We start from the raw sequence: 15,882 nt of genomic DNA, 5'->3' as shown, positions 1-15,882 counted from the left end.
CCTGTGTGGCAAGAGTTCTGGATTTAGTTTTGAGAAATATTAAGCAAGATTGATTAATTGGATAGTGATGACAATGTCAGAGAAGCTAGGATGATAATCAGATTTCTGGCATGGGGACACCTTCTACTCCTCCGAACAAATAGGCTCCTTGTTTACCAAATGGTATTTACTATCTTTTTCTTCTCTGACTCCATTTTACTATGTTGATGTCTCAGACCACTGTTCACTGCAAAGGCAATAACTATATTAATGATGCCCTCCAAGATGCTCTCAGTGATGTCAAATGTGAGCTATGTTCCTTGTATCTATTGAATTCAGGTAGAATTTCTTAAGTCTCAATTAAGTGACAGAAATGATAAGTGCTACTGACATTGAAAGGAGGGAAAGATGTCTATGGTTTGAGAGTTTGGGAAAGGCTGTAGAAAAGAAGTAATCTTTCGTATGCTCACTAACATTTGGATAGGATGTGGCTATTTGAAAAGATTGGTCTTTCAGGGCAGACAGGTCATGGGAATGAGCATAAATATGGAGGTAGACGTGGGATAAATGAAATGGATTTTGAAAGAATATGAAACAGTTGGAACCGGACGTGCAAGATGCATATATCTGTGGAAGTGAGGCCCTTTAAACTGTTTTTGAGAAAGACGAGTATATCCGTTTAAGGTGAATATAATTTAGAATTATTCAGAATGTCATTTGAGAGTAACGGAAGATGAAGCTGGAGAATAGATAATAGACACGTGGTTGATTCAATCCATTTCAACACCCAGGCATTTTTGAAAAATATAAGATATGTTATTTGATATAATTTTCTTCATTTTCTTATTTTTTATTTTGAATAGATTCAGCATACCTTGTATTCTTCACATTGGATTAATATGTCGTGTTTTTAAAAGCAGCAGTTGGGATTTCTGTTGGGGTATGGGATGCAGTTTTAGTTCTTTGGAGATTGATTTTCTCTCTATAGCCCTTCTGAAAGAAGCAAAACCATATAGGCACTATACATCCTTGAGAAATGTGGGTGTGCAAACCCTGGATCAGAAAAACTATCAAGTTTATTAAAAAACAAACAAGCAAACAATTGGAGGGTGAAGAAGAAAATGTAAACCATATATAGGCGAAAGTAAACGTCTCATGTGAACTATTAAACTCCTCTGGAGTATTATCAGAGATCCTTTTGACTTTCTGTGGAATCAGATGTCAATCAGATCAACTATATTCACTAAGACTGGCTCTGGCCAACTTCTCCTTTTAGTTGTCTGGGGTTTGGGCTATATCTTCTCCTGAGCTCTCTCAGGCAACTTGGCATAGTAGAAGGAATCCTAGGACTAAATTGCTACATAAGTGTCAACAATCTTGGGCAAGTCAATTAACATTTTCAAGGCTCAATTTCCACATACGAAATAGGAAAGTATTGAAGAAGATGTTCTTTATGTCCTCTTTTAAATTTAACATCCTATACTTGTACAGAGGCTTTTCTCTGAAACCTGTATCTCCTCTGGGTTTTTGACAGGCTGCATCAAAGGATGACTAGAACAGACTTAAGACTGTCTTACCACCAGCACAATGTTTATAGGAAGGCCTACTTACTAAACAAACCAACAAGTAAAATTGATGCATCTGTATTCACTCCTGAGAACAACTAAGCTGGAATCGTGATCCTATAAAATGCCAACATACGTCCTCTTCAATTGGGTATTATCTTTTGGGGAAAACGTGTGTTATTTAAGTAAGTTTGCTGCTATCAGATATTCTTCCAAAACATAAGTCAGGGTGAAGAGCTTAGCTGGTTCCCATCTTAGAGGACAGAAGGTAGAGACATGTCTACCTTGAGGAAACATGTGCCTGGATTTAGCTCCTGCAGCAATTCTGGTTTCTGTAAATGCAGACTCTTTACCTTCAAGCTGTTACAAATTTCACTGCAGACTGTGTTATTGATGAGGTGACAGAGACAGACTCAGCAGGACAGAAGTCTTTAACAAATTTATCATTTTATTGACTATAGTTGCTACTTATACAACAATGTTCAGTAATGCATTTTTAGATAATTGGTTTGTATGAGGATCTATACTGTTTATCAATATAGAGTAAGTAATTTATGTTTATGGGTTTTGTTCATATGCATGAAGGAGCTTGGTGAAGTGGAAAGAGCATGGACTTTTCAGACAGGCAGATTTGGGTCCAAACTTTAGTTCCATTATTTTCTAAATGTATGGCCTGGAAATAGTTGTATAACCACTCCAAGATTTTAGTTTCCTATTCTAAAATGGGTATAATAAACCTAACTCAAAGTTGCTGTGTAGACACACAGTATAATGTAAGTCAAATTCGTAACATAGTTTCTGATACATAGTAGATCTTAAAAAATAATTGTTAAATAAGTGAAGTTAGTTCTCTTCTACTTTTGTTCATTCCTTAACCTCTTTAGCTCCTGAAAGTTGTGAAAAACAATATATAGTGGCAACAACAGGTATGAATGATCAAAACAAAATCCTTTCCCTCAGGTAATTCTCATTTGACCGGGGTGAGATAAAATAGAGGTGCTGTCCTTATATGGATAACAAGTGTGTTATCTAAGTGTTTTTTAAAAATTTTTTTATCAGTATGTATGTACACCCTACCTTATGTGGATCCAGGATTAAGCACTAATACCAATGCAATTTAATAGCTTGAGATTGAGAACAAATAGAAGAAAATCGTTTAACCCAATTTCCTTCGTCTAATATTAAGGGCACAATAGATATGAGAGAATTTAGTCAATAGTGTTTAACTACCAAGAAATTAAAGAACTAAATAAAGCGTGCAGGATTTTGTTTTTGATAGGTCATGTTTTGCAAGGACTATTATCTATTAGAAGAGATTTCTCAAGTTTGAAGTAATGTTTTGCTGTTCTTTATCTCCAAAAAAGAATCTGATGAAGGAGTTGGACTTTGTGTCATTAACACTAATGCAAACTGCTGTTATATTAAAGGAAAAGTAACAGATATCCTTGGATCGGAAAGACGAGTCACACATTATTGAGTGAGGGAGTGGAGAAAGGGAATGGGAAAAATGAAAAAAGTAACTAAAATCACTACAAGTAAAGTTACAAAAGAGCAGAAGAGCCTTTTGTTTAGTGGAATAAATATTAGAGTTTATCTTTAAAAATAATGATGGTTATTAGTTTTAAAAGGAGATCCTTAAAATTAATTATCCAAATCAATTGCCTCTTTCTTCCGCTCTATCTCCCTGATAGCATCACCATTGCGTTTATTAAACATACCACACCCACACGAAAAGGCTGCCCAGGCTGTCACGGTACAGGTGCAATGGCCCATATATGTAGGGTAAACATGGGCCAAAGCTTGGGAAGGTCGGAATTTAGAAGGGCAAATTGTCATTTGGTTTGGGAACTCTGGGACCACCACGCATCTGGTTGAGAAACTGACATGGTTGTGCTATTCTGAACAGACAGCCCTGAAAGGTAAAAGCGGATAAGCAAACAAACAAAAGCTGACTTCGGATTGAGACAGATCGGGTTTTAGATTCTCACGCTGGCTCTTCATAACTTTGTGATGCTTGCTAAGTAACCACTCATCTTTGAGGCTCAGTTTTGTTTTCTGCAAATGGGGATGATAATGTTTGTGTCAAAGGGCGATGATTAAATGAGATGGAGTATAAAGTGCTTGGAAAATATAAGGTGCTCCTTGCATGGTGGTTCCTTATTTTCTTCCCTAGTTCTGGGCACTGAGGAGGTGTTTAGCAAATATTTCTGGTATTAAATTGAATATTTAATTCTTGGGATGATTATGAGGATATATCAGTTAACAAGTATACAACAATAACAACAGCAACACAAAATACAAAGCTTGACACATGAAGAGGATCAGTAACTGTTGGCTTTTGTTTGCCCTCATCGATAGAATAACAGAGTTGGACTAGATGGCCTTCCAGGTCTCTTTTGGCTTTCAAAATTCTACAATTTAGTAGTTTCTGATTCTCTTCATAAGAAAGTGAAGCTTTGTGTGTACTTTGAGATAGAAAAATACCCAGTTTCAATAGGGCACTCTATCTGGCTATACATCAACGGGGAACTCCAAATCCTCCACAAAAACTGATTTTCTGTTAAAAAAAAAAGCCCAATAAAACCCCCCCTTCCCTTATTCTTGTGAAAGCTGGGAATAAGGAAAAATTGAGAGAAAATAAATGAGTAGTAAACTCAAAGGACACTGAAACAAAGGCAGAAAGAAGATTGAGTGATAATTATAATAACGGATGGAACCCAAGGAGAAAACATTAGCAAGATCACATTTGAAGGCAGAAAAGAAGTGCCTGCCTGTGAATGAATGACTGAACATAAGAAGGCAATAGATTACAGCTTGGTAGAAGGGAGGAAGAAATGGTCAAAGGAAGGCAGGAAAGCAAGAAAAAGAAAATATAAGCCAAGTTTCCTAACAAAAAGAAAAAATTAAAAAACAAGCTAAAGGAAAGGGTGAGGAGCAGGTAAATGACAGATAAATCCTTTTCTAACTTGGCTTGCATGCGTTGAATTAGGTTCTATTTATTATTAATGTGGTTTTCCTATGATTTAGCCACTGATGAACTGTTCTCTTCATGAAGTCATTATTGTAAGACTGGTTCACCTCTGACTTACCTCCAAACAGCTAATAAGGGGCTGGCCCCATGGCATAGTGGTTGAGTTCAGCCTGCTCCACTTTGGCAGCCTGGGTTGGCGGGTTCAGATCCCCGGCACAGACCTATACCATTCATCAGCCACACTGTGGTGGTGACCCACATACAAAACAGAGGAAGAATGGCAGAGATGTTAGCTCAGAGCAAATCTTCCTCACCAAAAAAAAAAAAAAAAAAAAAAAAATATATATATATATATATATATATAAATAAACAAACAAACAAAAAAGCCCCCAAAAACCAAGCCAATAAAAACAACAGAAGCAGTGGAGCCAGCCTGGTGGTGTAGTGGTTAAGTTTGTGTGCTCTACCTCGGCGGCCTCGGGGTTCTCAGGTTTGGATCCTGGGTGGAGACCTACACATCGCTCATCAAGCCATGCTGTGGACAGCGTCCCACATACAAAATAGAGGAAGATTGGTATAGATGTTGGCTCAGGGACAATCTTCCTCACCAAACCAAACCAAACCAAACCAAACCAAACAAAACAAAAAAACAGAAGCAGTGAATATAAGCATAGTAGAAGGAAAAGTATAAAGAGTAGAACTAAAAGGAGACAGTAAAGATTGTGGTAGGGGCCAAATTAAAGCACTGTGGAACAATGATGGCTTTTAGGAAGGAAAATACTCATTAAAGATGGCTGGTATTTGTTTGGAATTTTCAAAGACAAACTATTAAGGAACAGATAAGTTGCTTTCTCAGGATAGCACCGCCACATTAAAATTTTATCCCACTTGGGAAAATGTACAAACACCATGCTAAAAACAAATTTAGCATCTAAAAACAAATTTAAATCCAAGCCATATGTTAAACGATAAAATTAAAATCAATTTTTGACCCAAATAGTTTACTATTTTTACTGAACAAGTTTCTATATAAAATACAGATTTAATAGTAATATGCTACTCTTTGATAAAAAAATTTGTTTTTCATTACCTGTATCTCCTTGCATCTCCTGGGTTACAGACTTGTCCCTTGTCCTTAGCATGATAAGGCTTTCCTTCCAAGGTTCTCCTGCTATAATTCACTCTCATTTGTTTTTACTCCACTCATCAGATTCTTCTTATGTGTGATGCCCAGGACAGAACACATCATTTTTGGTGGGAGTCTGGAGTGATAATATCCAAGTTGTACTTTAGGAAGATTAATTTGGCAGCTGTGTGTAGGATGGATTAGTGTCTGCAAATTTTTACACCACTGTGAAAGTCTGTATAAGGTCAAATTTTCATTCACAGAGTTTGGCTTCTTGTTTTGGGGGCTTGAATTTGGCCTCACTCCTTTTCAGACTTAAAAAAAAATCTATAGTTAACATTGCTGTATGATATATAGGAAAGTTGTTACGAGAGAGTAGATCCTAAGAGTTCTCAACACAAGGATAATTTTTTTTTCTTTTCTTTTTATTGTATCTATATGCGATGATGGATGTAAACTAAACCTATTGTGGTAATCATTTCACAATATATGTAAATCATGCTGTGCACCTTAAACTTATACAGTGATGTATGTCAATTATTTCTCAATAAAATCGGAAAAAAATTTGCTGAGTAAAAAAAAAATCTGCACTTAGCTTCAGGTTATCTTTATGCCTTGATTATTGGGATGGTCCCTGGACAAACTGCGAGATCCTGGAGGGGAGTGTTATCATTCTCCTCTCCAGGCCTGGGTGGCAGTGGCTATGCCAACACTGATTGTAGGAACGGCTCAGTATTTTAGACAGTCTATGGTCTAAGCATGAAAGAAACATTGAGGGGGAAGAGAAGCAAATAATATAGGAAGAACGACAGAGAAAGGAAGAGTGGATGAGAAAGAGAAGAGAATATCAATTAATGGGTCAATCATAACTATTGTTCCTCGACTTAAAAGTTTCTATTATTATGTGATTTTTTTTTGTCTGAAAATGATGGCATTGCTTATAAAATTTCTCATATCTTTATTCCCTAAAAAACATGAAAATGATTTTTCTTGACTGTTTAAAACTTGCAAAAAAAGTTTTAATGTATTTTAAAACATTTTTTGAAAAAATATAAAAATGTAACACCTTCCTCTTGATACAGGACCATTGTGTTCCTTTTGCTTCTGTTAACAGTATTTGTTTAGTTCATTCTTTCTTTGAGATCTTTCTTCCAATCTTAGCTCAAGTATCCTCAGAGAAGCCTTCCTCGACATGTTCAATTAGGACAAATCTCACAGAAGTGCGAATCTTCCCTCCATGGTTTCTTCATAGGCGTAATTTGACAATTTTTAGATGATTTTCATTACATTCGTCTCTTTCGCTACACCATGAACTCCGTGATGGCAGGGACCACGTCTTTTTTTGATCAGAATTGTATCCTCTGCACCTAGACAGTGTCTGGGTATAGTGGATGCTCAATGGCTATTTAATGAAATAGTGAAATTTATGATTAGTTTGCCAGACCACTGAAGAACATAAAAATAGAGATCTATTAGCTGAATTTCAGCAAAACCTTTTGAAAGATAGGTTAGATGGAAAAATATCATGATTTACTATCATAATGTATTTCTTCTACCTGTAGATTTTGAATTATCTTTTTCAGCTATGCTTGCTAACACACCTAGAATGGAAATAAACTGAACTTTCAACCAGGATTGCTGAATCGTAAAGGGCTAAGCCAAAGTTTCAAAAAGAATGAAACATTTTCAATCATATTTCTGTCACTAAAAACTGTTATTAATTTATACTGTTAAATAAAATAATTATTTTAAAACATTTTTTTATATTCATTCTTATTCCTTTATATTCTTTTTCTTGTGTGTATATATTTCAAAATATATATCACATATTAAAACACTAGTAAATGTGCATAAGAGTTACATTCCTTCCCACTCTCTCTTTAAATCTGCTCAGTGGGCAACTTCTTTCTCTACCCTGGATGGAATTTCAAGCAGACTCTGTAGTTTTCTGTTAGCTCTTTATATAATAAAAAGTCCTCTGATCAGCTCTAATCTCAACAGATACTAATTTCAGTAATTAAAATGCCCAGTCCAATGTCAATCATCAACACTCTTTCAACTTCTTTTGAGCTTAAATTCTCCCTGTCCCCATTTTAGGTGGCCTTCAGCTGGAAGCCTGAGGAGGAGGCAGTCCTGTGATGGCCCCTTTACAGTGCCTCATCATGCCTCTCTCAAAAACCAATCCTCCCCCAACCCCAGCGAAGTTCCTCTGTATTTCAAGATTGGGTGGGAGAAGGGAGTGTGGAGCTGGATGAAGAAAGAGAGGTAAAAAGCAGGAAAGATCTTACTTAACTGCTACTGTCATGTTTTGGCCTTTATGCTCTCTGGGCTGGTGGATGTTCAAAGCTGTTCCTTTCTCTCTTGTGGTGGTTTTATAGGTTTCTTAGAGACTTTTCTTACTGTACTGTCTGTGATGTGAACATCGGGTCTTCTGGTCTGATTGCTTATAGATCCTCCCTCAGACCCTGGGCATCGGGCTGTCCACCACTTGCGTGGAGATCTCATTGCCCCAGACTGGTTCCTTCCATGGATTCCACAATTTGGCCTTGGATAAACATGCCCCCTTGACTTACCATTGGATGGGCAGCTACTTTCCAATGACGCCCTGACCAGTCTGTCATTCAGGGGCCAACTAACCAGCCACAATCACTTGCCTTTAAAATTTCCAGATGTGGGTCCAGGTCTAGCACTAGTGTGTGTACTCCACTGACTCCAGGGGACACAGGTCAAATTTGCCTTTTTTTTTTTTTCTTTTTTTTCATTGCAGTAACATTGGTTTATAACATTGCAAAAATTTCAGGTGTACATCATTGTACTTCTATTTCTGCATGGACTACATCATGTTCACCACCAAAATACTAATTACAACCCATCACCACACATGTACCGAATTATCCCTTTCACCCTCCACCCTCCCCCCTTCCCCTCTGGTAACCACCAATCCAATCTCTGTCCCTATGTGTTTGTTTATTGTTGTTATTATCTACTACTTAATGAAGGAAATCATACGGTATTTGGCCTTCTCCCTCTGACTTATTTCGCTTTGCATTATACCCTCAATGTCCATCCATGTTGTCACAAATGGCTGGATTTCGTCGTTTCTTATGGCTGAGTAGTATTCCATTGTGTATATATACCACAGCTTCTTTATCCATTCGTCCCTTGATGGGCACTTAGGTTGCTTCCAAGTCTTGGCTATTGTGAATAAGGCTGCAATGAACACAGGGGTGCATGTACCTTTGCAAATTGGTGTTTTCAAGTTCTTTGGATAAATACCCAACAGTGGAATAGCTGGATCATATGGTAGTTCTATCGTTGATTTTTGAGGAATCTCCATACTGTTTTCCATAGTGGCTGCACCAGTTTGCACTCCCACCAGCAGTGTATGAGAGTTCCCTTCTCTCCACATCCTCTCCAACACATGTTGTTTCCTGTCTTGTTAATTATAGCCATTCTGACAGGCGTGAGGTGATATCTCATTGTAGTTTTGATTTGCATTTCCCTGATAGTTAGTGATTTTGAACATCTTTTCATGTGTCTGTTGGCCATCTGTATATCTTCTTTGGAGAAATGTCTGTTCAGGTCTTTTGCCCATTTTTAATTGGGTTGGTAGTTTTTTTGTTGTTGAGATGCATGAGTTCTTTATATATTTTGGAGATTAAGCCCTTATCAGATGTATGGTTTGCAAATATCTTCTCCCAATTGTTAGGTTGTCTTTTCGTTTTGTTGATGGTTTCCTTTGCTGTGCAGAAGCTTTTAGTTTGATGTAGTCCCATTTGTTTATTTTTTCTATTGTTTCTCTTGCCCGGTCAGATGTGGTGTTTGAAAAGATGTTGCTAAGACCGATGTCGAAGAGCGTACTGCCTATGTTTTCTTCTAGAACTTTCACAGTTTCAGGTCTTACATTCAAGTCTTTAATCCATTTGGAGTTAATTTTTGTGTATGGTGTAAGGTAAGGATCTACTTTCATTTTTTTGCATATGGCTATCCAGTTTTCCCAACACCATTTGTTGAAGAGACTTTCTTTTCCCCATTGTATGTTCTTGGCTCCTTTGTCAAAGATTAGCTGTCCATAGATGTGTGGGTTTATTTCTGGGCTTTCGATTCTATTCCATTGATCTGTGTGTCTGTTTTTGTGCCAGTACCATGCTGTTTTGGTTACTATAGCTTTGTAGTATATTTTGATATCAGGAGTGTGATACCTCCAGCTTTGTTCTTTTTCTCAGGATTCCTTTAGCTATTCGGGGTCTTTTGTTGTTCCATATGAATTTTAGGATTCTTTGTTCTATTTCTGTGAAAAATGTTGTTGGAACTTTGATAGGGATTGCATTGAATCTATAGATGGCTTTAGGAAGTATGGACATCTTAACTATGTTAATTCTTCCAATCCAAGAGCACGGAATATCTTTCCATTTCTTTGTGTCTTCTTCAATTTCTTTCAGAAATGTTTTATAGTTTTCGTGTACAGATCTTTCACCTCTTTGGTTAAATTTATTCCTAGGTATTTTATTCTTTTTGTTGCAATTGTAAATGGGATGGTATTCTTAATTTCTCTTTCTGCTACTTCGTTGTTAGTGTACAGAAATGCAACTGATTTTTGTATGTTGATTTTGTATCCTGCAACTTTACCATATTCGTTTATTACTTCTAAAAGTTTTCTGGTGGATTCTTCAGGGTTTTCTATATATAAAATCATGTCATCTGCAAATAGTGACAGTTTCACTTCTTCCTTTCCAATTTGGATCCCTTTTATTTCTTTCTCTTGCCTGATTGCTCTGGCTAGGACTTCCAATACTATGTTAAATAGGAGTGGTGACAGTGGGCATCCTTGTCTGGTTCCTGTTCTTAGAGGGATAGCTTTCAGTTTTTCACCATTGAGGATGATATTAGCTGTGGGTTTCTCATATATGGTCTTTATTATGTTGAGGTACTTTCCTTCTATACCCATTTTATTCAGAGTTTTTATCATAAATGGATGCTGTATCTTGTCAAATGCTTTCTCTGCATCTATTGAGATGATCATGTGATTTTTGTTCTTCATTTTATTAATGTGGTGTATTACATTGATTGATTTGCGAATGTTAAACCATCCCTGCATCCCTGGAATAAATCCCACTTCATCATGGTGCATAATCTTTTTAACGTATTGTTGTATGCGATTTGCTAGTATTTTGTTGAGGATTTTCGCATCGATGTTCATCAGTGATATTGGCCTGTAATTTTCTTTTTTTGTGTTGTCCTTGTCTGGTTTTGGTATCAGGGTAATGTCAGCTTCGTAGAATGAGTTAGGGAGCTTCCCCCCCTCCTCAATTTTTTGGAAGAGTTTGAGAAGGATAGGTATTAAGTCTTCTTGGAATGTTTGGTAGAATTCACCAGGGAAGCCATCTGGTCCTGGACTTTTATTTTTGGGGAGGTTTTTGATTACTGTTTCGATCTCCTTACTGGTGATTGGTCTATTCAAATTCTCCACTTCTTCTTGATCCAGTTTTGGAAGGTTGTATGATTCTAAGAATTTATCCATTTCTTCCAGATTGTCGAATTGGTTGGCATATAGCTTTTCATAGTATTCTCTTATAATCTTTTGTATTTCTGAGGTGTCTGTTGTAACCTCTCCTCTTTCATTTCTGATTTTACTTATTTGTGCCTTCTCTCTTTTTTTCTTGGTGAGTCTAGCTAAAGGTTTGTCAATTTTGTTGATCTTTTCAAAGAACCAGCTCTTGGTTTTATTAATTTTTTCTATTGTTTTTTGGTCTCTATTTCATTTATTTCTGCTCTGATTTTTATTATTTCCCTTCTTCTACTGATTTTGGGCTTTGTTTGTTCTTCTTTTTCCAGTTCCTTTAGGTGCATTTTTAGATTGTTTATTTGAGATTTTTCTTATTTGTTGAGATAGGCCTGTATCGCTATAAACTTCCCTCTTAGAACCGCTTTTGCTGTATCCCATAAATTCTGGCATGTCGTATTTTCATTTTCATTTGTCTCCAGGTATTTTTTGATTTCTTCTTTGATTTCTTCGTTAACCCAGTCGTTGTTCAGTAGCATTTTGTTTAATCTCCATGTATTTGTGGCTTTTCTGATTTTCTTCCTATAGTTGATTTCTAGTTTCATACCGTTGTGGTCAGAAAAGATGCTTGGTATTATTTCAATCTTCTTAAATTTATGGAGACTTGTTTTGTGGCCTAATATGTGATCAATCTTGGAGAATGTTCCATGTGCATTTGAAAAGAACGTGTATTCTTCGGTTTTTGGATGGAATGCTCTGTATATATCTACTAGGTCCATCTGTTCTAAGGTGTCGTTTAAGGCCAATGTTTCCTTATTGATCTTCTGTTTGGATGATCTATCTGTTGGTGTAAGTGGAGTGTTAAAGTCCCCTACTATTATCGTGTTACTGTCTATTTCTGTTTTTATGTCTGTTAATAATTGCTTTATATATTTAGGTCCACCTACATTGGGTGCGTAGATATTTACAAGTGTTATATCCTCTTGTTAGATTGTTCCCTTGATCATTATGTAATGCCCTTCTTTGTCTCTTTTTACAGTTTTTGTTTTAAAGTCTATTTTGTCTGATATGAGTACTGCTACCCCAGCTTTCTTTTCATTGCCATTTGCGTGGAGTATCTTTTTCCATCCCTTCACTTTCAGTTTGTGAGTGTCTTTAGGTCTGAAGTGTGTCTCTTGTATGCAGCATATATATGGGTCTTCTTTTTTTATCCAGTCAGCCACCCTATGCCTTTTAATTGGGGCATTTAGTCCATTGACGTTTAAAGTAGCTATTGATAAGTATGTACTTACTGCCATTTTTTAACTTTTTTATTTTTTTCCTCAGTGTTTAAGTAGTCCTTCTCTGTTCCTTACTTCTTCTATACAGAATTGATGGTCACTTTAGTTTGACCTCTGTCTGAAAGCTGTACTCTTTAACTACCCTCCTCCCTCCTTTTATGTTTTTGATATCATATCTAACCTTTTTTGTGCATTTGTATCCATTACGTTCTAATCGTGGAAATAGATAATTTTTCCTATTTGTGGTCTTCTCTTTTCCCCTTAAATCAGTCCCTTTAACATTTCTTGTAACACTGGTTTCTTGGTGACAAACTCCTTTAATTTTTGCTTATCTGGGAAAATTTTGATCTCTCCTTCCATTTTGAACGATAACCTTGCCGGGTAGAGTATTCTTGGCTGTAAGTTTTTTCCTTTTAGCACTTTAAATATATCATGCCATTCTCTTCTAGCCTGTAAGGTTTCTGCTGAGAAGTCAGCTGATAGCCTTATGGGGTTTCCTTTGTATGTAACTTGACATTCTCTTGCGGCTTTTAGGATTCTCTCTTTATCTTTAATTCTGGACATTTTGATTATGATGTGTCTTGGTGTGGGCCTCTTTGGGTTTATCTTGTTTGGGGCTCTCTGTGCCTCCTGTACCTGGATGTCTGTTTCCTTCCTTAGGTTAAGGAAGTTTTCATCTATTATTTCTTGAAATAGATTCTCTGCCCCCTTGTCTCGCTCTTCTCCTTCCGGGACACCTATAACACGGATGTTAGTGTGCTTGATGTTGTCCCAGAGGTCCCTTAGACTGTCCTCACTCTTTTTAATTCTTTTCTCTTTTACCTGTTCACCTTGGGTAATTTCTTCTAGTCTTTCTTCCAGCTCACTGATCCGTTCTTCTGTATCCTCTACTCTGCTTTTGAGTCCCTCTAATGAGTTTTTCATTACCAGTATTGTATTCTTCATTTCTGATTGGTTCTTTTTTATATCTTCCATTTCTTTGTTGACATTCTCACTGAGTTCATCTATTCTTCTCCCCAGATCAGTGAGCATCCTTAACACTCTTAGTTTGAACTCTCTGTCAGGTAGGTTGCTCATTTCTGTTTCACTTAGTTCCTTTTCTGGGGTTTTGTCCTGTTCCCTTACTTGGAATGTATTCTTTTGCCTCCTCATTTTGCCTCTTTCCCTGTGCTTGTGTCTACGTATTAGGTAGGTCAGCTACGTCTCCTGCTCTTGGATAGGTGACCTTATGTAAGTGATGGCTTAGGAGGCTTCCAGTGTGCTTCCCTCAGTTCTCAATGTTCCAGGGGTGGCCCCTATGTGGGCTACGTGTGTCCTTCTATTGTGGCCTGTTAGCTCTCCCTATAGGCGCCCAGGGAGGCTGAGTTATGCTCCTGGCCAGCTGTTGTAATGCTCAGCTGCTTGTAGTTGTTGTGGGCCCTTCAGTCTCTTTATCAGGTGTGGGGAGCCCCAGCACAGTTGGCTGTAAGTTCTAATACCACATTTGTGTTGCAGTATTTCTTTTAAGTGAGTAGGCCCCCAGTGTGGCAGGTTGTTAGGCTCAGGGCCTTAGAATTGCTGTAAACCTCTAGCCTATTAGGTCTCTTGTCAGCTCTCTGAGGATTGCAGCTGGGTGGGGCTGGCCTCAGGCACAGGAGCACCCAATTGTTTCAGGCTTTGGAAGGTGGGGCAAACCTCCTATGTGGGTCTTTGAGAAGCACAAGTCTTCTGCAGCTGACAAGCCCTGCCGCCCAGAGGTCCACACACACAGTCAACACAGTCCTGCCCCGTGTGAGCGCCCCGACCTCCCCAAGGGGACCCAGTCTCTCCACGGCGGGAGCCCCACACACTCCGCCACCACCCCACACTCTCCACCAGCTCCTTGTGCACACCCTGCCCTGCTCAAGTCAGCTCAGTTGCCAGGCTGCAGAAAATCCAGTCACCAATCTATGCAGGCCCACACGTTGCCTGAGGGCTTGTTGTTAGGTGGGGCCAGTCTCTAGGGTGGGCTGCCTGCCTTGGCTGAGCTGGATTAAATCGGTGCTCTAGCGGGTGGAGCAGTCCCTGGGCTAGCAGGTCTCAGGGAAAACTCCAATGGCGTCTGTGTCAGCACGCTCACACCAGGCCACAACAATGGCCGCCGCCAATGTCCCAGTCCCTGGAGAGGTCTCACCCCTCACCGAGATGCACTCAGGGCCTATTAGGTGAGTCTCTTGTCACCAAAGCAGTGTGCACCTTTCTTTCTGGTGATTTTAGGATGCTTTCTGGAACGGGTGAGTTTGTGCGCGGGCCCTTTAAGAGCCAGTTTTAGTTTCTTTGTGAACCGGGTTTTCTGGGGGTGCTCCCCAATGCTTTAGTAGCAGGCAAGGTCAGATATTATGCCACTGGTGTCGATTGTGCTGGGTCCACAAAATGCCCACAGCGGGGGCGCTTCCCGGCTCAGGGCCCCGCGCCTCCAGGGAGGCTGCGTACCTGTGAGCTGCTCCCGGCGGCCATAACGCTGGCGGCTTGTGAAGGCGGCGTTTTTCCTCTCCGGAAGGGAGTCTCTGCCTCTTCCACCCCAGTTAGGATTGTCCGTTGTTGCAGGAGTTCCTCTCATCCAGTTTTCAGTTCTGTCTCAGGGGTAATTTTTCCGCGAGTAGTTGTAAATTGGCTGTGTCCATGGGAGGAGGTGAGTTCAGAGTCTGCCTACGCCGCCATCTTGACTCCGCCTCCCAAATTTGCCTTTTGATTCTCTTTTATTCAGCATGTGGTAAGGGTAGGGGTTGGGAGAATGGTTTTAATCAATTCCTTAAAATTCTGCCTTTGTGGTCTACACTTCACTTTGGAATACGGAAAATTCAAAATGATGTCAGAATCCAAACACATCTCCACTGTTCTACCTTTGCCCAAGCTCCAGTTACCTGTCATCTGGATTTTTGCAAGTAATTTCTCTGCTTCCACTCTTGCCGCTCCTGCCACGGTATGTTTTCAACGAGCTACAATGATCCTTTTAAAAAGTAGAAAGCTGCTAGAATGATGCATATAAAAAACAATAATAAAAAAAAGAGTCACTCCTCTGCTCAAAATCTCCTGTTGTATTCCTATTTTACTCAGAGTAAGAGCCTGTCTTTACGATGTCCCCCACTCTTACCTCCTCCACCTCACTCGTCTACTCCTCGTTGAGTCTGCTCCAGACACACTGACTTCCTGGGTGATCAAGCGGCTCCAGCCTCTGGGCATTTACTTCTGCTCTTCCTCCGGACAGCCTCATCGCTTTCCCCCTCACTTCTTGAAGACCTTTGCTCAAGTGTCACTGTCTCAATAAGGTTTTTTTGACCAACCTATTGAATATTCCAACACTTCCCCCACTCTGGCACACCCTGTCTCCTTTCTGCTTTATTTTTCTCATGGCACTTACCACCTTGTGGCTTTATTTATTTATTTAACTTCTGTGGTATCGTCCTTATTGGCTTTTATAAAAAGAATTCAAGAAATTT

The 15,882-nt window shown here is 38.8% G+C and overlaps 1 protein-coding gene across 7 annotated transcripts in view; it reads left to right on the top strand.

Moving 5' to 3' along the window:
* Nucleotides 1-15,882, top strand: part of LOC147915802 (uncharacterized) — a 298,801-nt gene that overhangs the window by 114,423 nt on the left and 168,496 nt on the right. For 5 of the 7 annotated variants that reach the window (XR_015553791.1, XR_015553790.1, XR_015553789.1 and 2 more), the window contains exon 2: nucleotides 7,739-7,906. The exons of 1 other annotated variant lie outside the window; for it this stretch is intronic. Coding sequence is in view for 1 of the 6 variants with exons in the window: in XM_087437473.1 (XP_087293599.1) it covers nucleotides 7,739-7,906 (168 nt within the window). In the remaining 5 variants the exon portion in view is untranslated. Of the gene's footprint in view, nucleotides 1-7,738; nucleotides 7,907-14,545; nucleotides 14,608-15,882 lie in introns of those variants that run through there. One more of the 7 variants, XR_015553793.1, reaches the window with a different exon arrangement.

The sequence above is a fragment of the Ceratotherium simum genome, chromosome 12 (assembly GCF_057802395.1).
Source record: "Ceratotherium simum simum isolate JZ-2026a chromosome 12, ASM5780239v1, whole genome shotgun sequence".
Lineage (NCBI taxonomy): Eukaryota > Metazoa > Chordata > Mammalia > Perissodactyla > Rhinocerotidae > Ceratotherium > Ceratotherium simum.
This window is presented reverse-complemented; position numbering and strand designations above follow the sequence as displayed.